General features: G+C 46.3%; 1 protein-coding gene across 12 annotated transcripts in view; it reads left to right on the forward strand.

Annotated features, from left to right (window-relative positions):
- Positions 1 to 22,876, forward strand: part of LOC106561057 (pleckstrin homology domain-containing family A member 7) — a 173,953-nt gene that overhangs the window by 134,641 nt on the left and 16,436 nt on the right. For 6 of the 12 annotated variants that reach the window (XM_014124645.3, XM_014124644.3, XM_014124648.3 and 3 more), the window contains 12 exons: positions 5,033 to 5,590; positions 6,139 to 6,718; positions 6,850 to 6,933; positions 10,696 to 10,956; positions 13,704 to 13,757; positions 18,605 to 18,670; positions 19,955 to 20,035; positions 20,295 to 20,444; positions 21,214 to 21,315; positions 21,565 to 21,676; positions 22,019 to 22,146; positions 22,598 to 22,792. In XM_014124645.3, the coding sequence (XP_013980120.1) occupies positions 5,033 to 5,590; positions 6,139 to 6,718; positions 6,850 to 6,933; positions 10,696 to 10,956; positions 13,704 to 13,757; positions 18,605 to 18,670; positions 19,955 to 20,035; positions 20,295 to 20,444; positions 21,214 to 21,315; positions 21,565 to 21,676; positions 22,019 to 22,146; positions 22,598 to 22,792 (2,371 nt within the window). The remainder of the gene's footprint in view (positions 1 to 5,032; positions 5,591 to 6,138; positions 6,719 to 6,849; positions 6,934 to 10,695; positions 10,957 to 13,703; positions 13,758 to 18,604; positions 18,671 to 19,954; positions 20,036 to 20,294; positions 20,445 to 21,213; positions 21,316 to 21,564; positions 21,677 to 22,018; positions 22,147 to 22,597; positions 22,793 to 22,876) is intronic. The other 6 variants (XM_045688086.2, XM_014124657.3, XM_014124646.3 and 3 more) reach the window with 5 other exon arrangements.

Raw genomic sequence — 22,876 nt, forward strand, 5'->3', positions numbered from 1 at the left:
CGGACGGACGGACACGGACGGGACGGACGGGGACGGACACGGACGGACGGACACGGACGGACGGACACGGACGGACGGACGGACACGGACGGACGGACACGGACGGACGGACGGACACGGACGGACGGACACGGACGGACACGGACGGACGGACACGGACGGACACGGACGGACGGACACGGACGGACACGGACGGCACGGACGGACGGCACGGACGGACACGGACGGACGGACACGGACGGACACGGACGGACGGACACGGACGGACGGACACGGACGGACACGGACGGACGGACACGGACGGACGGACGGACGGACGGACAGACACACGGACGGACACGGACGGACAGACACACGGACACGGACGGACACGGACGGACAGACACGGACGGACACGGACGGACAGACACACGGACGGACACACGGACAGACACACGGACGGACGGACACGGACGGACGGACACACGGACGGACGGACACGGACGGACGGACACACGGACGGACGGACACGGACGGACGGACACACGGACGGACGGACACACGGACGGACGGACACACGGACGGACACGGACGGACGGACACACGGACGGACGGACACACGGACGGACACGGACGGACGGACACACGGACGGACGGACACACGGACGGACACGGACGGACGGACACACGGACGGACGGACACACGGACGGACACGGACGGACAGACACACGGACGGACACGGACGGACAGACACACGGACGGACACGGACGGACAGACACACGGACGGACAGGGACACGGACGGACAGACACACGGTCGGACGGACACGGACGGACAGGCACACAGTCGGACGGACAGGCACACAGTCGGACGGACACGGACGGACAGGCACACAGTCGGACGGACACGGACGGACAGGCACACAGTCGGACGGACACGGACGGACAGACGGGCACGGATGGACGGACAGGCGGACACGGAGGGATAGACGGGCACAGACGGACAGACGGGCACGGACGGACAGACGGGCACGGAGGGATAGACAGTCACTCCCGACAAACTGTTATTGTGCTGACGTTGCTTCCAGGCGCAATTTGGAACTCGGTAGTGAATGTTGCAACTGAGGACAGATGATTTTTATGCGCTTAAGCACTCGGTGGTCCCATTCTGTGAGCTTGTGTCTCCTACCACTTCGTCTCTGATGCTCCTAGACGTTTCCACTTCACAATAACACCACTTACAGTTGACTGGGGCAGCTCTAGCAGGGCAGAAATGTTACTAACTGACTTTTTGGAAAGGTGACATCCTGAAATAGCCGAATCCACTAATTTGAAGGGGTGTCCACATACTTATGCATATATACTGCATATGTGAAAACGTGTATTTTGGGTAGTAGCCTAGTAATAAAATGTGTCATGCAATAATGGCACACTACACTTGTGACAGACCAAGCCGAACAAATGTGAACCTTCAATTTGGAGGTTTCAAATGTCCCTCAAGGGCCAAGTTGACCTATTTTATGAAGTGCCATTGGTTGGTGGATTTAAAGTCTAAGATCTTTGATAGGCTGATGCAGAATTTGTTAGCGGAAGTAATCTCTGCCAGCTGGTCTTGTTAGCATAGTGTGCCAGGTTATCTCATGGGAACAGCTAACATGTAGCGTTGTATCACGTGCAACTTCGTCAACGATGATGCCGCTTTTGAGACAGTTTAAGTTTAAACTTGTTTTAATGTTTCCAAGTATGAACCCAATATGTTTGCATTAATTCTGTATATATCTTATATATTTTATATCCCAATATTTATCAAATTTTGCCCCTAGTTTTCCACCCGCGTCTGTCTGTCCGCCCAGACAGACGGGCAGTTGGATACGGACAGACAGACACATACGGACAAACAGACAGACAGACACGAACGGACAGACACACAGGGGTGGACGGACGGAGACAGACAAGAATGATAGTGAAAGGGAGTGTGTGAGAGAGAGCGAGCCAGTGTGTATCAGACAGAGATTGATGAGGCCCAGGTAGCGGTGGTGTTGTGTCGGAGTCTGATTTCCTGTCAAACCAGGTGGGTCTACACTCATTGCATGCGTGTGACAGGTCGCTTCACTACGCTACAGGAACTAACAGAGACCGAGGCCTCCAAGCTGTGCCTGCTGTCTAGACTAGGATATCTCATTTAGTGGAACTGTGGTCAGAGGCTTTGTGTCCGTTGAAAACCAGGGGCAAAATGTGAAAAATATTGGGATATATAAGATATACACAGAATTAATGCAAACATATTGGGTTCATACTTGGAAACATTAAAACAAGTTTAAACTGTCTCAAAAGCGGCATCATCGTTGACGAAGTTGCACGTGATACAACGCTACATGTTAGCTGTTCCCATGAGATAACCTGGCACACTATGCTAACAAGACCAGCTGGCAGAGATTACTTCCGCTAACAAATTCTGCATCGGCCTATCAAAGATCTTAGACTTTAAATCCACCAACCAATGGCACTTCATAAAATAGGTCAACTTGGCTACTTGAGGGATATTTGAAACCTCTAAATTGAAGGTTTACTTTTGTTTGGCTTGGTCTGTCACAAATGTAGTGTGCCATTATTGAATGACACATTCTTTACTAGGCTACTAGCTACTAACGCTAAAAAGACACGGTTTCAGTATATATGCAAAAGTATGTGGACACCCCTTCAAATTAGTGGATTCGGCTATTTCAGCCACACCCGCTGCTGACAGATGTATAAAATCGAGTACCCAGCCCTGTAATCTCCATAGACAAACTTTGGCAGTAGAATGGCCTTACTGAAGAGCTCAGTGACTTTCAATGTGGCACTGTCATAGGATGACACCTTTCCAATAAGTCAGTTAGTCAAATTTCTGCCCTGCTAGAGCTGCCCCGGTCAACTAAGTGCTGTTATTGTGAAGTGGAAACGTCTAGGAGCATCAGCGGCGAAGTGGTAGGAGACACAAGCTCACAGAATGGGACCGCCGAGTGCTGAAGCGCATAACAATTGTCTGTCCTCAGTTGCAAGACTCACAACCGAGTTCCCAAATTGCGTCTGGAAGCAACGTCAGCACAATAACTGTTTTCAGGAGCTTCATAAAATGGGTTTCCGTGGTCGAGCAGCTGCACACAAGCCTAAGATCACCATGCGCAATGCCAAGCGTTGGCTGGAGTAAAGCTTGCCACCATTGGACTCTGGAGCAGTGGAAACGCGTTCTCTGAAGTGATAAATCACACTTCACAATCTGGCAGTCTGACGGACAAATCTGGGTTTGGCGGATGCCAGGAGTCGGCTACCTGCCCGACTGCATCGTGCCAACTGTAAAGTTTGGTGGAGGAGGAATAATGGTCTGGGGCTGTTTTTCATGATTCAGCCTAGGCCCCTTAGTTCCAGTGAAGGGAAATCTTAACACTACAGCATACAATGACATTCTAGACAATTCTGTGCTTCCAACTTTGTGGCAACAGTTTGAGGAAGGCCCTTTCCTGATTCAGCATAGATAAAGGTCTATACAATGTTGAAGTTTATCGTACAGTGTGGATTTTTTTTTTTTTTAGTTGCAGAGCCTTCTGGTCTTTTCATATAGCTGTCATGCTCCTCCATTATCATCACTGTCAGGTGGGGTATACGGTAAGGCAGTTGACTGTGAATCTTCGGCGTACAGTAACCGTGGGTTTGAGGTCCCCTCGCGTCAAGCGTTTATGTTAAGGAGAAAAAAAAGTTCACTGCTGGTCCTCGATGCTCGACTTTATATAATGCATATGTGATGAAGTGGATGATTATACTAATGCATATACAACGTTGTAGATGTACGTTTGGCCTACAAACAAATGGAAGTGTTTGTTACTGCCATTTGAATGCACAATGTTAATCATTGTGCTATTATATCCGGCATGTTGGGCCTATGTAGAATACTAAATAATCATTAAGCGATCTTGTGAGACATTGATTCAGCTTTGATCTAAACTTCACTAAACAAGCACCATTCTGAGAGGTGGCAGAGCATCGCTCCGGGAACATTACAACCCCTGTAGCCTTTGTGTTGGTCTGCAAGAGACACTGTTCATCCAGATAAAAATGTAGTGCGTGTTTCAGTAGCTTAGAATAAGACCGTGCCGTTTTCACTTCTGTTAAGGGGACGCTTTCATGACGAAGTGTTAAGTCACATCCAACTACATCAACATTTGGAATTGGTAGATGCAAGAGTTTGTCCCAGGAAATAATCATGTCCAGCTGGTCTTGTTGTCATAAGGCTAAGTGTGCCAGGTTTTCGGGATGGGAAAAGCGAACATGTGGTGTACTGTCACGCACAACTATGTCAACTATTTTAATGTTGAGAAGTATGGACCCATCAGATTGAGCCATGCCGCAAAATGACCCCACTGTGTGCTGCAATACTGTACGTTTATCACCTTGTGTGGGATGTGTGTTATAGCCAATCAATTCACTGTGGCTCTTATGACTAAACGGTCCTTGGAACGCTGTATTTGATGAATGAGAAGCTCATATCATCGGAGGGAAGTGATTGTGTCCATCGTCGCAAATTTGACTGCTCATTCCCGCCAGTCCATTAGACACCCTGAGCTATTTTTTCTAGCACAAGTGGCTGTCAGTTTAACTAGCCTGAGAGACCCAGGAGGCCAGGCTACGCTAATCGCTAACGCTAAGTAGCCCAGTTGTCTTTTCATTTAGATGGAATTAGCCTGATTTTCCCCCTGTAGCTATGTTCCTATATCCTATTTTGATGGGCCCTTCATTCATGTTAGGCTATGCTAATGTTAACACCTCACTTGGTTGAGATTGGCGATATGAAGGGATGAAATAATGATTCTCTAGTAAATTACAAAAAGTAATATCTAACATGAACTCCTGTGAGAGGTTAGAAGTATGAAAAATTAGGAAATAAAATAATTGGGAAAGTTACTGGAATTTTGCAACCGTGGTTACTGTCCTGATACAATGACAAATGTCAATAATTCTGTTGTTCCTATGTGTTGAGATAGAGAGACACAACATCTCCGTTCTGTTTCTCTCCTAGGCCGTCGGAGAAATCGGAAATGCCCAACACGTCGGAACGCGAGGGGGTCCCCCAAACCAACCACGTCAACAACTACACAAAGAACTCACGCGAACCCCGAGCCAACCTCCATCTCCATGGCGATGGAGTGGTCTTCGAACCTGCCGACATCCAAGAAACCGAGGAGCGCCGTAGCTTCCGGAACGACACACTCAATCCCATCACTTCCAAGATTCCTTCCCTCGGCGGCGGAAGCGTGGAAATTGAAATGGACGCCGTCCCTCCTAGCGGTCTCCCTCCCTTTCCCTCCCTACCTCCAGACTCAGCCTCCGCACCCACATCCGCGCCCCCCTCCAGGGCACCATCACGTGCTCCGTCGCGCGGCGCCTTCACCCTGCCCCCCGGGGCCTGTCTGAGGAACGGGACACCCACTCCGGAACCCAACGGGATGGGGACGGGGACGTACCAGAGGGCCACGCTGCCACCCCAGGTGGTTGACACTCAAAGGCAGGTGCAGAGGAGGAGCGCCCTGGAGCAGGTGGAGCACTGGGTCAAGGTGCAGAAGGCCGAGCACAAAGGGTAAAGGTCACGGGTCACACGTCACACCACTCGTCTAGGTGTTTATCACTGTGCATTCAAATGGCATGTAATTACAAACACATAGACACTCATATCTTGAGTTCAAACACATTGGCCTACTCTTATAAGCATTTCGTTGGACAATGAGTACCATGCGTATCCCGTACATACTCTATTACTAATACAACTTGAAACTTATACACGTGCACAGCATGAGCATTCACACTCGCATATGTTTATTGTGGTGCATATTCAAACGCATACTTTCTCTCACACTCACACACACACACTCTACTAGGTAAGCGATTTCAGTGTTTAGGTATGGTTGATATACTGTAAGTACGCCATAGGGGTCATAGCCAACATCTCCCTCTAGTGGGGTTCTTGGAATAATGTACGCATAGTGTTGTCGCTCAAAGCCTTATAAGGCTTACGTTCAGCACAATACTCCGACCCTGCTAAGCCAGTCAAATGTATATCAGCAACACAAAGTTCACAGCCTTGCTTTTGTCTGACCTCCGACCTCTTCCCTGTTCTCTCTCCCATAGCCCCCCCTCGAGAGGGGGCACCCTCCACCGTCTCAGCCCCCCGACTCAGCCCAAGTTCATCGGCCTGGAGGCCTACCAGACGCTGCCAAAGACCCCCCACCGCAGCCCCCCCGCCGCCGCGCGCCAAGGGGAGTACAAATACGCACAGGACCGCCTCAGCCACTTCCGACTCGGACCCTCAGACCCCCAGGGTACCGGCGCCAGGGATGGGGGTGGCATCGGTGGGCCTGGCACCGTGTGGCAGCTCTACGAGTGGCAGCAGCGCCACCAGTTCCGCCACGGCAGTCCCACCGCCCCCCTCTACACACCTGCCCCGGACTACCCCTTCGGGCCCAGGCCCCCCTCCACGGTGCCCCCCTCGGCCCCACGACCCAGTTCTGAGGTTCCCCGCTGTGTGTCGGTGCCCCCAGACCCCTCCGACATCCTCCCACCGGGCCCGCCGGGCTCCAGGGCCCTGTCCCCCCCACGTAGGCCCCACACACCCGCTAACCGGGTGGTGGTAATGCCCCGGGGGGAGAGAGATGCACTGGACGTGCCGGTAGCTGGGTCCCCCCGAAGAGCCAAGTCTCAACTACTCAAGGTGAGACGAAGGGGAATCAAACTTGAATGTGTCATAGCAGGTTTATGTTAATTTTTCTGAAAGTATTTTGCGGAGGTAATAATGGCAGATTAAGACTGTTAACTGCAGTGTGTGTGGGTTGTGTTGGCCAGGCTGCCACCATCGAGAGACGGTCCATGCCTCCTTCCAACTACATCACACACACGGTCAGCGCGCCCAGCCTTCACGGGAAAACGGTATGGAGTCACACACCCAGTCACAACCCAAGCATGTTGTATTAGATTACGACATGAAGTCAAAGATCCAGTGTTTCTTGAATAACATGGACACTTTGCAATTACCTTAATTTACAGTACTTCTTTACGAGGACATCTATGGGATGTGAATCAGCAACATTCTGCTCCATACAAATTTCAGGTTTCCGATATACACTGAACAAAAATATAAACACAACATGTAACAATTTCAACGATTTTACGGAGTTACAGTTCATATGAGGAAATCAGTCAATTGAAATGTAATTCATTAGGCCCTAATCTATGGATTTCGCATTACTGGGAATACAGATACAATGCATTCGGAAAATATTCAGACCCCTTGAGTTTCTCCACATTTTGTTACGTTACAGCCTTTTTCTAAAATGTATTAAATAGTATTTTTTCGCTCATCAACCTACAAACCATACCCCATAATAACAAAGAAAATGTTTTTTAGAAATTTCTGCATTAAAAATTTAAAAACGGAAATATTACATTTACATAAGTATTCAGACCCTTTACTCCGTACTTTGTTGAAGCACCTTTGGCAGCGATTACAGCCTTGGGTATGAAGTTACAAGCTTGGCACACCTGTATTTGTGGAGTTTCTCACATTCTTCTCTGCAGATCCTCTCAAGCTCGGTCAGGTTGGATGGGGAGCATCGCTGCACGGCTATTTTCAGGTCTCTCCAGAGATGTTTGATCAGGTTCAAGTTCAGGCTCTGGCTGGACCACTCAAGGAGATTCAGAGACCTGTCCCAAAGTCACTGCTGCATTGTCTTGGCTGTGTTCTTAGGGGCGTTGTTCTGTTGGAAGCTGAACCTTCGCCCCAATCTGAGGCCCTGAGCGCTCTGGAGCAGGTTTTCATCAAGGATCCCTATGTACCTTGCTCCGTTCATCTTTCCCTCGATCCTGACTAATCTCCCAGAACCTGTTGCTGAAAAACATCCCCACAGCATGATGCTGCCACCACCATGCTTCACTGTAGGGATGGGGCCAGGTTTCCTCCAGATGTGACGCTTGGCATTCAGGCCAAATAGTTCAATCTTGGTTTCATCAGACCAGAGAATTGTGTTTCTCATGGTCTGAGAGTCCTTTAGGTGCCTTTTGGCAACCTCCAAGTGGGCTGTCATGTGCATTTTACTGAGGAGTGGCTTCCGTCTGGCCACTCTACCATAAAGGCCTGATTGGTGGAGTGCTACAGAGATGGTTGTCCTTCTGGAAGTTTCTCCTGTCTCCACAGAGGAACTCTGCAGCTCTGTCAGTGACCATTGGTTTCTTGGTCACCTCCCTGACAAAGGCCCTTCTCCCTCGATTGCTCAGTTAGGCCGGGCAGCCAGCTCTAGGAAGAGTCTTGGTGGTTCCAAACTTCTTCCATTTAAGAATGATGGAGGCCACTGTGTTATTGGGGACCTTCAATGCTGCATACATTTTTTGGTGCCCTTCCCCCGATCTGTGCCTCGACACAATCCTGTCTCTGAGTTTTTACCCTGACATCCACTGTCAACTATGTGAACTTATATAGACAGGTGTGTGTCTTTCCAAATCATGTCCAGTCAATTGAATTGACCACAGGTGGACTCCAATCAAGTTGTAGAAACATCTCAAGGATGATAAATGGAAACAGGATGCACCTGAGCTGAATTTAGAGTCTCATAGCAAAGGATCTGAATACTCATGTAAATAAGGTATTTCTGTTTAAAAATGTTTTATAAATTAGCAAAAATGTCTAAAACCTGTATTTCGCTTTGTCGTTATGGGGTATTGTTTGTACTGTAGATTGTGAGGAAAAACATTAATTTAATACGTTTTAGAATAAGGCTGTAACGTAACAAAATGTGTTAAGTCAACGCCTTAAAAAAATAGAAAGGGGCGTGGATCAGAAATCCAGTCAGTATCTGGTGTGACCACCATTTACGTCATGCTGCGCGAGACATCTCCTTTGCATAGAGTTGATCAGGCTGATTGTGGCCTGTGGAATATTGTCCCACTCCTCTTCAATGGCTGTGCGAAGTTGCTGGATATTGTTGGGAACTGGAACATGCTGTTGTACACTTCGATCCAGAGCATCCCAAACATGCTCAATGGGTGACATGTCTGGGGAGTATGCAGGCCATGGAAGAACTGGGACATTTTCATCTTCCAGGAATTATGTACAGTTTCTTGCAACATGGGGCTGTGAATTATTATGCTGAAACATGAGGTGATGGCGGCGGATGAATGGCATGACAATTGGCCTCCAGGATCTCGTCACAGTATCTCTGCATTTAAATTGCCATCGATAAAATGCAATTGTGTTCGTTGTCTATTAGCTTATGCCTGCATATACCATAACCCCACTGCCACGATGGGGCACTCTTTTCACAACTTTGACGTCAGCGAACTGCTCGCCAACACGACGCCATACGCGCTGTCTGCCATCTGCCCAGTATAGTTGAAACTGGGATTAATCCGTGAAGAGCACACTTCTCCAGCATGCCAGTGGCTATCAAAGGTGAGCATTTGCCCTCTGAAGTCGGTTAGGATGCCGAAATGCAGTCAAGTCAAGCCCCTGCTGAGGACGACGAGCACGCAGATGAGCTTCCCGGAGTTTCTGACAGTTTTTGCAAAAATTATTTGGTTTTGCAAACCCATAGTTTCATCAGCTGCCTGGGTGGCTGGTCTCAAATGATCCCGCAGGTAAAGAAGCCAGGTGTGGAGTTCCTGGGCTGGCGTGGTTACACATGGTCTACGGTTGTGAGGACGTAATGCCAAATTTTCTAAAACTACGTTGGAGGCAGCTTATGCTAGAGAAATTCACAATTAAATTATCTGGCAAAAATTCTGGTGGACATTCTGGCAGTCAGAATGCCAATTGCATGCTCCCTTAAAACTTTAGACATCTGTGGCATTGTGTTGTGTGACAAAACTGCACATTTTAGTGGCTTTTTTATTGTCCCCAGCACAAGGTGCACGTCCTGCAGCTGTGTAATGAGCATGCTGTTGAATCAGCTTCTTGATATGCCACACCTGTCATGTAGATGGATTATCTTGGCAAAGGAGAAATGCTTACTAACAGGGATTTAAACAAATTTGTGCACAAAATTTGAGACAGTTAAGCATTTTGTGCATATGGAACATTTCTGGGATCTTTTATTTCAGCTCTTGAAACATGGGACAAACACTTTACATGTTGCATTATTTTTTTTGTTCAGTGTAGATACAGATATTTGAATGGCTGCCGTGTTGGTATCAAAAGTTCCAAGACAAAAAAAAAACACTTGGAAAGTGGATTGCGTCCTAATCTGTAAAGTGTAAAGACAACTGGAAACACACATTTTTTTTTTGTCATGTTATTGACACAAGTGTTACTTTAGCCACCACTCCTGCACCCTTTTACTAGCTATCTAGCTCTAAATAACTTTAGCTAGTTAAATAATTAAATAACCTGGCTAACTGTGGGGCGAAACATTGTAGCTAGTTAGCTACTTTACAGCTTTCTTTGCTAGCAAGCGTAACACTGCCTCCAAAACTGGTGTCTCCACTACTATTTACAGTTAGACTTTTGTGATGTCTCCACTTTCCCTAGCGTTCCACTAAGATTGCATTTTTTGAATGTTAATGGCATTGAACTTTTGGTGCTAACATGACCGACAGTTCAACCTAACTATATAGATTCTATACAGCTCTGAGTATCTTTGCTAACCGTTGAGCATTCCCTCCCTCTGTCCCCTGAGGGACACACTACTGTTACACACGCAGCCTGAGGAGCTCACCCTCCTGCTCATTCAGCTCCGGAGGCATCAGGCAAAGATGGCCGCCGCACGCCACCACACGCTAACCCAGCTGCAGCACTTCAACTACACCCCTTCTGGCCCCCACTTCCTCACCACCAAAAACAACCCTCTCTTCTCCGGCCCTTCTTATATGGGGCCCTTCCTAGGCCCCTCAGGCCCCATGGGCCACGGCAGCAGCAGCCAGGTGGGGGCCCCCAGTACGCCTGGTCTTCTTTACCCCACCAATGTGAGCTCAACCTGGGCATGGCTGTTTGTGAGCGTTGGCTGCTCCCCATAGTCCCTTTTCTATGCTTTTTGATTTGTTTCATTATTATAGTGTCTTGCATCTTCAAGATGCCCAGCCCAAATGAGCTTATAAAACACTGTATCCACAGTAGCAAAGAAATGAATCATATACGCATGCAGAAATTATACTCATTCATATACAGTGCCTTCAAAAGTATTCAGACCGTTTTGGATTTCTTCACATTTTATTGTTACAAAATGGGATTAAAATTGAAATGTCATTTTTTTTGTCAACAATCTATATAAAATAATCTCTAATGTCACAGTGCAAGAAAAAGTATTTTAAATATTAATAGAAATTAAATAACTAAAATATAGTATTTCCATAAGTATACAGCTCACTGAGTCAACACATGCTAGAAACAGCTGTGGCGTCGGTTACAGCTGTGATTCTTTTGGGGTAAGTCTATAAGAGCTTTGCACACATGGATTGTGGAATATTAGCCCATTTATTATTTAAAAAAATTCTTCAAGCTCTGTCAAGATGTTTGGGATCATGGCTAGACCAACGTTTTCAAGTCTTGCCATAGATTTTCAAGCCGATTTTAAGTCAAAACTGTAATTTGGCTACTCGGGGAAATCCACTGACTTCTTCGTAAGTGACTCCAGTGTAGATTTGTACTTGTGTTGTAGGTTGTAAAGAAGACTAAAGCAGGTTTTCCTCTAGGATTTTTGTCTGTGCTTAGCTCCATTCTGTTTCTTTTTGTCCTGGAAAAAACTCCCCAGTATTTGCTGATGTCAAGCACACCTACAACATATTGATGTAGCCACCACTATGCGTGAAAATAAGAAGATAGTTACTCCGATGTGTTGGATTCGCCCCAAACATAAGGCTTTGCATTTAGGCCAAAAAGTATATTCCTTTGCTGTGTTTTTTTTGCAGTATTACTTTAGTGCCTTGCATACAAGATGCATGTTTTTGGTATTTTCATTCTGTATATTTCTGTTCTTCTTTTCACGCTGTCATTTAGGTAATCATTGTGGAATCACTTCAATGTTGTTGATCCATCTTCAGTTTTGTACCATCACAGACATTGAACTGTGTAGCTTGTTTTAAAATCACCAGTGTCCTCATGGTAACATCCCTGAGCAGTTTCCTTCCTGTCCTGCAGCTCAGTTCAGAAGGACGACCGTGGCTTTGATGTGTCGGGGTGGTTTAATATACAGCATAATTAAGAACTTAATGTCTGATTTGTTTTTGTTACCCATCTACCAATCACCGCCCTTCTTTATGAGGCTTTTGAAAAGCTCCCTGGTCTTTGTAGTTGATTCTGCGCTTGAAATTCAAAACTTGACTGAGGAATCTTACAGATGTTGTCTGTATGGGGGGACAGAGGAAGACTTAGTTATTAAAAAATCATGTCCACCGCTATTAGTCTATCTAACTTATGTTATTTGTTCAGCCAAATTTTACTCCTGAACTAATTTAGGCTTGCCTAAACAAAGTGGCTGAATACTTATGCAACGACTATATTTTAGTTCTTTTTTTTAATGACTGTATTTATCTAAAAGAAGATAAAAATGTTCTTCCACTTTGACACTTAAGTATTTTGTGTAGATTGTTGACAAAAAAAATGACAATTAAATCCATTTTAATCCCACTTTGTAATGGAATAAAATGTGAAGAAATCCAAGGGGTCTGAATACTTTTGCAAGGCACTGTACATGTATACATTCAAATGAAAAAGAAAAAGAAACTAAAAACTAAACAGAAACCTGCTATTTCAACGATGTAGCTTATCTTGATGCACAGTATCTTCCATGCTTTGAAAACAAAATTTGCAACACTTATTATAATAACCATTTCAGTTTCTCTTCGTCTCTTACCCAGACTAGTTCTGGTTTCAGTTGTTGCATTTGATCAAACAAGACTTTAAGTCCGTAGCAGCCTGTAGTGGGGGTTTTTGCACTCCAAGTTAGGCTGCTGTAGCGCCGGATTGTGTGTTAGCATGTCGTGTTGTGCTAGCTAGCTTCCATGCAGTCATCCCAGACTAAGACTGTCTGGTTGGCTTTAGATACAATTCCATTTTTTTTTTTTAAATCTGCCTGGACTTTGATGTCTCGCTCATTTTCAGTGGGTTCTTTTTGTTTGTTTGTTTGGCTGAGATGTTGCTAGTTTGCTTCAAAGTGGAGCCGTTTTTGGGCTTGTGATCTTGGAGCGGCTGCTTGTAGTGTGCTTCCGTTTTGTATGTGCACGTCTTGCATCTCTGGGGGTATAACATTGAGAAGCTCATAATAAATTAAATGTGCCAATAGATACATTTTCTCTCTCTGTGTGAGTGTGTGTGCGTGCGTGTTTTGGATGACAACATTAAAGTTTTGCCCATTTTGATATTTTACTCATCGTATAACAAGCCTAACAGATGGCAATCATCCAAAAGCATATTCTTGACAATAGGCTTATAATCATCTCGCCCTTAATTCCTAAATCCAATATGGATCGTTAGAGATGATTATAGTAGAACGGACAAGTAATTATTATTACACATCATGGTAGATTTGACGTCAATGAGTAGCGCTATATAATCATATGTATTATCAGTGATTCATTCGGCAACTAATATCCACTCTACAGTTAGATCTATAATATGGAAGCGTATACCTGTCAAAATCCTGTACGCTGCCATACTGTAATGCCGTAAAGCTTTGATTTGACTCTTTTTTTTATCTCTCCACTCCACCCCGAAGGTTGACGATACGTACATGCAACTGAAGAAAGACCTGGAGTATCTAGACTTGAAGGTGGGAACGCTCTCTCTCTCTCTCTCGCTCCTCCCGTTTCCATTTTTGTTATCTCCTCATCCCTCTTTCTCCTCTTCTGTTTCTCCCCCTCTCGTGTAGGCCTACTCAAATAGAGTAGGGGGAAGTTGCCCCTAGGCACTGATCTTGGATCTGTTTTGCATTTTCCCCTACGAATGGTTAAGGTTAGGATTGGTGGAGGGGAAGCTGATCATGGATCTGTACCTAGGGGAAACTTCACCCTAACGGCCTAATGCCTGGCCAAAGCTCTCTAACATTAACACACTCACCTTACTACTCGCTGGATGACCAACACACCCTGCATCTCAGGGTAGAGCTGAGAATGACACGGCGTAAATGGGGATGAACAAAACGGCAAACTTGGTAAAAGAACAAGCACACAGGATGTTTTAAAGAAATATATGCGTGGATAACTAGCTTACTAATATTTACAAATGTCGGAGTACTGATGAATAAATGGTGAGCAAACGGTTTGTAAATGCCTAATAAATTGTTTATTAGGGACTCTTAAAGTGTTATCCTAGGAGGTAGCTGGTCCCAGCACAGGCAGCGTGGTCCCCTAGTTTACTGGTGCCAGTTTATTGATATTCTGGCTCTATATAATACACTGAGTGTACAAAACATTAGGAACACCTTCCTAATATTGAGTTGCACCCCATTTTGCCCTCAGAACAGCCTCAATTTGTTGGGGCATGGACTCTACAAGGTGTCAAAAGCGTTCCACAGGGATGCTGGCCCATTTTGACGACAATGCTTTCCACAGTTGTATCAAGTTGGCTGGATGTCCTCTGGGTGGTGGACCATTCTTGACACAGCGTTGCAGTTCTTTACACAAGCCGGTGCGCCTGGCACCGACTGCCATACCCCGTTTAAAGGCACTTAAATATTACCCAATCACCCTTTGAATGGCACACATATACACAATCCATGTCTCAATTGTGTCAAGGCTTTGAAATACTTATTTAACCTGTCTCCTCCGGTTCATCTACACTGATTTGAAGTGGATTTAACAAGTGACATTAATAAGGGATCATATCTTTCACCTGGTCAGTCTATGCCATGGACAGAGCAGGCGTTCTTAATGTTTTGTGTACTCAGTGTACGCTGGAGCTGCTTACCAAGACGACATTGAATTTCCTGAGTAGCCTAGTTACAGTTTCGGCTTAAATTGCTGTCGAGCATTGATCAACAACCAACTTGACAGAGTTTGAGGAATTTTATTGTAAAATTCAGATGTGCAAAGCTCTTAGACTTACCCAGAAAGCTGTAATCACTGCCAAAGGTGATTTGCTGCCAAAGGTGATTTGCTGCCAAAGGTGACTCTAATGTGTTGAGTCAGGGGTGTAAATAATTATGTAAATATGATATTTCTGAATTTATTTTTCAATAAATTTACTAGAATTTCTTCAAAACATGTTTTCACTTTGTCATTATGAGGTATTGTGTGTAGATGGTTAAAAAACATACATTTCAGGCTGTAAGAACAAAATGGGGAATGAAGGACCTGTACATGCAGTGCATTCGGAAAGTATTCAGACCCCTTCCCTTTTTCCACATTTTGTTACGTTACAGCCTTATTCTAAAATGTATTAAATCTTTTTTCCCTCATCAATCTACACACAATACCACATAATGACAACGCGAAAACAGGTTTAAATTTGAGCAAATTTCTAAAATATAAAAACAGAAGTACCTTATTTACATAAGTATTCAGACCCTTTGCTATGAGACTCGAAATTGAGCTCAGGTGCGTCCTGTTGCCGTTGATCATCCTTGAGATGTTTCTATAACTTGATTGCAGTCCACCCGTCTACATAAGGTCCCACAGTTGACAGTGCATGCAAGAGCAAAAAGCAAGCCATGAGGTCGAAGGAATTGTCCGTAGAGCTTAGAGACAGGATTATGTCGAGTCACAGATCTGCGGAAGGGTACCAAAACATTTCTGCAGCATTGAAGATCGCCAAGAACACAGTGGCCTCCATCATTCTTAAATGGAAGAAGTTTGGAACCACCAAGACGATTCCTAGAGCTAAAACTAAGCAATCGGTTGAGAAGGTCCTTGGTCAGGGAGGTGACCAAAAACCCGATGGTCACTTTGACAGAGCTCCAGTGTTTCTCTGTGGAGACAGGAGAACCTTCCAGAAGGACAACCATCTCTGCAGCACTCCACCAATCAGGCCTTTGTGTTAGAGTAGCCAGACGGAAGCCAGTCCTCAGTAAAAGGCACATGACAGCCCGTTTGGAATTTGCCAAAAGGCACCTAAAGACTGACCATGAGAAACAAGATTCCTTAGTCTGATGAAACCAAGGTTGAACTCTTTGATCTGAATGCCAAGCGTCACGTCTGAAGGAACCCTGGCACCATCCCTACAGTGAAGCATGGTGCTGGCAGCATCGTGCTGTGGCAATGTTTTTCAGCGGCAGGGACTGGGAGACTAGTCAGGATTGATTGAAAGATGAATGGAGCAAAGTACAGCGGGATCAGGACAAACAGGACAACTACCCTAAGTACACAGCCAAGACAACGCAGGAGTGGCTTCAGGACAAGTCTCTGAATGTCCTTGAGCCCGGACTTGAACCTGATCCAACATCTCTAGAGAGACCTGAAAATAGCTGTGCAGCAACGCTCCCCATCCAACCTGACAGAGCTTTAGAGGATCTGCAGAGAAGAATGGGAGATGTCCTTGTTCCATCGCGCTCTAGCGACTCCTGTGGCGGGCCGGGCGCAGTGCACGCTGACACGGTCGCCAGGTGCACGGTGCTTCCTCCGACACATTGTTGTGGCTGGCTTCCGTGTTAAGCCGGCATTGTGTCAAGAAGCAGTGCAGCTTGGTTGGGTCGTGTTTCGGAGGACGCACGGCACTCGACCTTCGCCTCTCCCGAGTCCGTACAGGAGTTGCAGCGATGAGACAAGACTGTAACTACCAATTGGATACCACGAAATCGGTGAGAAAAAGGGGTATTTGTTTTTTGTTTTTGAAATATGACATTAACAGTTGGTATACAAACGAGTATATTCAAATGAATGGTCAAATTGATAACTTGCTCATAGCGAACGGCAGCCATTTAATAACAGTGGCTCTCCATCTCCTATTTGACGCAGATCAAAAGTTTAGAGCCGTTCATCCTCACGGCTCACAGTGTGCTACTGCACTGCACCGCCGGGCCTCTCGGGCCACTATGGAACGTAAGCACTGTGGACACACTGTATGTGTGTGGTGTGTGTGTGTGTGTGTGTGTGTGTGTGTGTGTGTGTGTGTGTATTTGAGTGTATGTGTACATGTTTACGAGGGAGACCATCCCATCGCTTAAAAACACTTTCTGTGTCCATGGCTGTGTGTGGGCACTGGCTTGGCATTGACCCCTCTGTAACCCCTGACTCTCGGCTCCATTGTGATGTGATTGGTGGTCCTGGCCTGGGATGGCTCTGCAGTGCGTGTGCTGTGGTGGCTATGGTTGGTTCGGGGGTTTAAAAGCTAGCCGGATGCACCATCCTCCTGTTGATCTATCAAACATATCTCCTTGATATATCCCCAGTACAACACAGCATGTTTACCCTGAACCCAGTTGGTTCAGAATATACTCTAGGAATTCCCCCCAAAATATATATTTGTACAAATCTGTATTTCCAACGCTGGGAGTATTGTAAGGAGTAGCCTAAGCAGTGTCTCATTCCATTTTTGTTTGAAAATTAGTTTGTTGTCCATCTTTTTGTGATACAGGGACATGAAAAGCTATGGAGATAAAATATATGTAATCAATGGCATTGTCATGAATGGCGTTCATGCAAAGAGCTTCTTTGTTTCTGTGTCATATAGGCTGCATTTGTCAATGGCTATTTTCTTACTTTCTCTAAGTCATCGTGGTTGGTTCACGGTTGGTTTCCTCATTGTGCTTTCAGTGTAACTTTTTAGTATCATCAACAGCCAATATCCCTACCAGAACAGGGGCCAGTTTATTAGGTACACCCATCTAGTACCGGGTCAGACCCCCATTGCCTCCAGAACAGCTAGAATTCTTCAGGGCATGGAAACGTTGGTCAATTGGTGTCAAGGGAAAACATTCCCCACACCACCGCCACCAGCCTGTACCGTTGACACCAGGCCATGGACTCATGCTGCTTACGCCAAATCCAGACTGCCATCAGCATGACTCAACAGGAACCAGGATTAGTCTGACCAGGAAATGTTTTCCACTCCTCAATTGTCCAGTGTTTGTGATCACGTACCCACTGGAACCGCTTCTTCTTGTTTTTAGCTGATAGGAGTGGAACCCGGTGTGGTCGTCTGCTGCAATAGCCCATCCGTAACAAGGACTGACGAGTTGTGCGTTCCGTGACGCCGTTCTGCACACCACTGTTGTACTGCGCTGTTATTTACCTGTTTGTGGTCCACCTGTTAGCTTGCACGATTCTTGCCATTGTCCTTCGACCTCTCATCAATGAGCTGTTTTCGCCCACAGGACTACCGCTGACTGGATGTTTTTTGTTTGTCGCACCATTCTCTGTCAACCCTAGACACTGTCGTGCGTGAAAAGCCCAGTAGGCCGGCCGTTTCTGAGATACCGGAACTGGCGCGCCTGGCAACGACGATCATACCACGCTCAAAGTCGCTTAGGTAACTCGTTTTCCCCATTCTAACGTTCAATCGAACAGAACCGGGATGCCTGTCTGCCTGTCTGCTTGCTTTATATAGCAAGCCACGGCCACGTGACTCACCGTCTGTAGGAGCGAACCATTTTGGTGAACGGGGTGGTGTACCTAATAAACTGGCCACTGAGTGTACACAGAGCAACACTATTTGAAAATGTATTTATTTTCTGCTCCCAAGGTGGTTGGAAGTCAGACGTTGAAAGAAGCAACGCGACCTGTCAGAGTAGCCGAGAGTGACGTGGACGTGAGTATGAGCAAGAGTCGCAGCAGAGCAGTTTTCCGCATTGCTCACACACACACACACACACACACACACACACACACTCGCTCTTCCTCTCTCTCACCCCACAACCCTCAACAACATTTTCACTCCATCTCTTGTCCCAAAAGGACATTTTTCAGTTTTAGCTTCAAACTTTTCTGGAAGGGTAGGAACAGAGATGAGACTGATGCACTGACAACCATAGACCCTTAAGGGGATAGAGTGAGCGATACAAATGTAATAAATCGAATAAAATAATAATAAAGTAGGAGTCAACTAGGATTTAGTGGGCTATTTACCTCAACTTGAAGAGAAAAATGTATGAGGTCGTGAGTCTTTCAGTTCTATATTAGCACTTTATTTTTTTTGTAAATCAATTTGTTCTCCTTTCAGAGTGTAACTGCTCCAAAAGGAGTTGAAGAGTGTAGACTTGACAAGCTCCGCACGTTTGCCCTTTAACAATTTATAAGGAGGCCGGGGTTTTTCCTATCCGCACTGAATATTTCATGGCGTCAACAAAGCAACATTACTGCGCGTGAAGACATCGCCACAAATAAACGATGCGTTCAGCGGAATGGTGAATGGAACATAAACACTATGCATATGTTTTGTGCCTGCGAAAGATACCATGCCACTTAATCTGGCTATTTTCTCTCCTTTTCTAAACCGCAAGCAATTATTATGCAACTTTATGTAACAGCTTTAATTTGACGGAATAATATTTGTTCACGTCGAGGGGGTGGGTTTGGGATCTTTACCGTCCTCCTGAGATGACCGTTTTCCACAAATAGCCCGCAAATTGAGAAATGAAAATCAGTTGATCCATCCTTTGTCATGTTTGGGGTTTCTTACTGTGTCCCAAATGGCACCCTGTTCCCTATACATTGCACTCCTTTTGACCAGGGCCCCAAGTAGTGCCCTGTATAAGAACTAGGGTGCCGTTGGTGACGCACCCTTAATCTGGGATTAATTAGGAGGACTCAAAAGGGTAGCGTGGGATGTGGCGTATTTGCGTAAAGGGTTTGCGCTGCATAATTATCAGCTAATGAGACAGAAGAGAGGGATTCAGACACACTTACGCAGGTAGACATGCACGTACACACACACACACACACACACACACAGATGTGTGAGAGGGGGAGGATATACATGTACATGGAGGAAAGTGACGCGTGCACACACACACACTGTAGGAAGCCGTAGGAAAGATTGGTCTGTAACAGCCCTGTCTCTCTGTCTGTCTCTCTATCTGTCCCTGTCCAACAGGTTAAACTCAGTCGGTTATGTGAGCAGGACAAGACCCTGAAGGAACTGGAGGTCCGGATCAGCTCACTGAAGGACGATAAGGTACTGACACTTCATCTCTATACTCATGTGTGTCTCACTGCATTTGGCTCCGTTTGAATTTATCAGCCAAGAAATCAATGTCAAGTCAATGTGTGAGGTAACATTTTTTTTAATGATTCCAATTTAAAGGGTTTTATTTTTTTTTTAAATCATCCACTTTGACAAAATTGACATCATTGTGTGCATTTCCCAAGTTGAACTGGAATTGACCTCGACCTTGCTGTCTCTGATATTGACCTCCTAACCCCTGACCCATCAGGACAAGCTGGAGTCGGTGCTGGACGTGTCCCACCAACAGATGGAGCTGTACAGAGACCAGGCGACCCACCTGGAGAAGATAGCCTACCAGCAGAGACTCCTACAGGAGGACGTGGTGCACATCAGGGCCGAGATCTCCAGCGCATCCACGGTGAGATCATCAGACACACCTGAACTTTAAGCCGGAGCCTTACCCATGCCCTGCCCTACCCTGGCCCGGTTGCTTCTGCCAAATTTAAGGCCCCGGGACGAAATCAGAAGTAACGTATTACGTTAGTAAATCCATTAGCTGCTCTTCTGTCTGTCACTGGGTCGCTGCGCGCAGGTCGCTCTGCATGCGCACTGCTCATGACGCCTCGGGGGAGTCTGAGTATCCATAGCAACGGCTCCGCTTGCTCTGCTCAGTGAAGAGACATGAGAGAGCAGTTAGCTGTTAGCTTTCGTCACTCTAAACTCCGACAAAACTCGAGGAAGGTTGTTATTTTTCTGTGGAACGATCTCTCCTTCTCTTGTATTATGACGAGGTTGAAGCACTGTGACTTATGATCTCAGTCAGATGTGACTGTATTGCCTAGTAGAGCACGAGCAAATGACTTCAGAATGTTACTGATCAATTTAGTGATGCCCGAGGCCTGCCCGTACCCTGGTTATTGATGGAAAAAAACTGGTCCCACCCGGGCTCTAACCCGATCTACGTCGGGGCCCGTTGGAGCTCGGGTCGGGTAGCAATCAGCCAATCAAATGTATTTATAAACCCCTTTTCAGCTGATGTCACAAAGTGCTTATACAGAAACCCAGCCTAAAACCCCAAACAGCAAGCAATGTAGATGTATGGTCTTCTGTGTGGTTCTGGCCAACGCATTCCACTGTATATGTTTACGGAAACTCTGTCTTTCCCTGCTGCCTCATGTTATATGTAGGAGATGGCCCGGGCCTGGGAGGACTACAGCAGGCTGGAGAGCTCCGTGGAGCAGTTGAGGGCCGTGCTACAGGCACGCATGAACCACAGCGCCACCCCTCAGGTCAGAGCCGGTACTGCACCTCGGTGCTGTGCAGTGCTGCTGCTCCACTCGATGGGGACAATGTCCACAGGTCTACACAGGCGTAGACGTGAAGAGAACATAGTTGTTATTCACTGTTTTGAAGCGTGTACTGTAGATGGGATGGGTCTACTGGGAAAAGACTGTGTGTGTGTGCGTGTGTGTGTGTGTGTGTATAGCGCAGTAGGAACCAGCTAAGATGTGTGTGTGTGTGTGTGTGTGTGTGTGTAGCAGGAGAAAACAGAGATAAAGCGGGAGCTGTGGAGGATAGAGGACGTGATGGCAGGACTGAGCGCCAGCAAAGCAAACTACAAGATCACAATCGACTCGGTGCAGAACCCAGGTGGGAGAAATCACCAACTGTCCAGACATCCACGCCCGCCCACTGTGTTTTACCATATTTTACTCAATTCAATTCCGATCAAACAACCTTATTCGTCCCCTTGGGGGAATTCCTAACTGCAAAACACTACATGGGCGACAAACGACTATGGTAGTTTTCCATAGCAAAAAGACAAATCTAGTCTCTCCATACTGTGTTACGAAACCAACTGCACCGAACTACCTCCATATCCTAACACTTAACCATGACAGACAAACAAGCACAGAGGTCAGTCATACCTTCATTTGTCGCCTGTGTGTGAATTTGCACTTCTTCATTTGCCTGTGTCTTTCTATTCTCCAGAGAGGAAACTAGTGGCTTCAGTGTCGGACCCTGCAGTGCCTTCGCAGAGCGCGACGCCCCCCGTAGGGGAGGTTAGGCCCCCTCCTCGCAGCTCCTACACGCTGCCTCACAACCCCGTGCCAAAATGGGTGAGTGGCAGTTGAGTTTGTAAATCTGGGGGATGTAAACCTGTACATGGACCACAGTGGGTTAATAATAACAGCAGTTAGTCCTGCCTTAGAGTGGATGTGTTCCATCAAAGTCAAGCTGTCAAAAGTGTGTGGGTTTGGAACTACTGTGCAAAGCGATAACATTTTTTTTAAAGTAAATGAGTTGAGAACACTTGACCTGTGCTGTGAAGGGTCAGAATACATAAAACACATTTAACAGTTAAGCTGAATATGAAACCTTCATAGCCCTGAGTAGAATGACTCTCTTCTAATCAGGGATTGTCTGAAAGCGTTACCAGCTGACAAATCCTTGATTCCTCTCGCTTCAAGGTCCCTCCCCCTCGGGTTTCTTCCTCCAATGAGCTTTGAGGTACTTAACAATAAGTACCAATTGTGACTGACTTCCTGTATGGGTGTGGCTCTGGTACAGGCAGAAGATGAGGCTCCTCCCAGACCACCCCTGCCCAGCCTCTACGATTATGAAGACCCGCCCCCCGCCATCCCACCCCTCCCCAAAGAGGCGTCGGTGGTAGTACGACACACATCGGTTCGCTGTCTCAAACGCCAGTCGGACGAGAGGAAGAGAGACCGAGAGAGCGGAGGGTGTGTCAACGGAGACTTTAAAGTCAGGACAAGCCTTTTATTTACATTTATTTTGTTATTTATTGTTAAGACGAGCCTTTGTTGTGCTACGAAGGTGTGTGCTGCG

The sequence above is a fragment of the Salmo salar genome, chromosome 10 (assembly GCF_965601325.2).
Source record: "Salmo salar chromosome 10, fSalSal1, whole genome shotgun sequence".
Classification (NCBI taxonomy): Eukaryota; Metazoa; Chordata; class Actinopteri; order Salmoniformes; family Salmonidae; genus Salmo; species Salmo salar.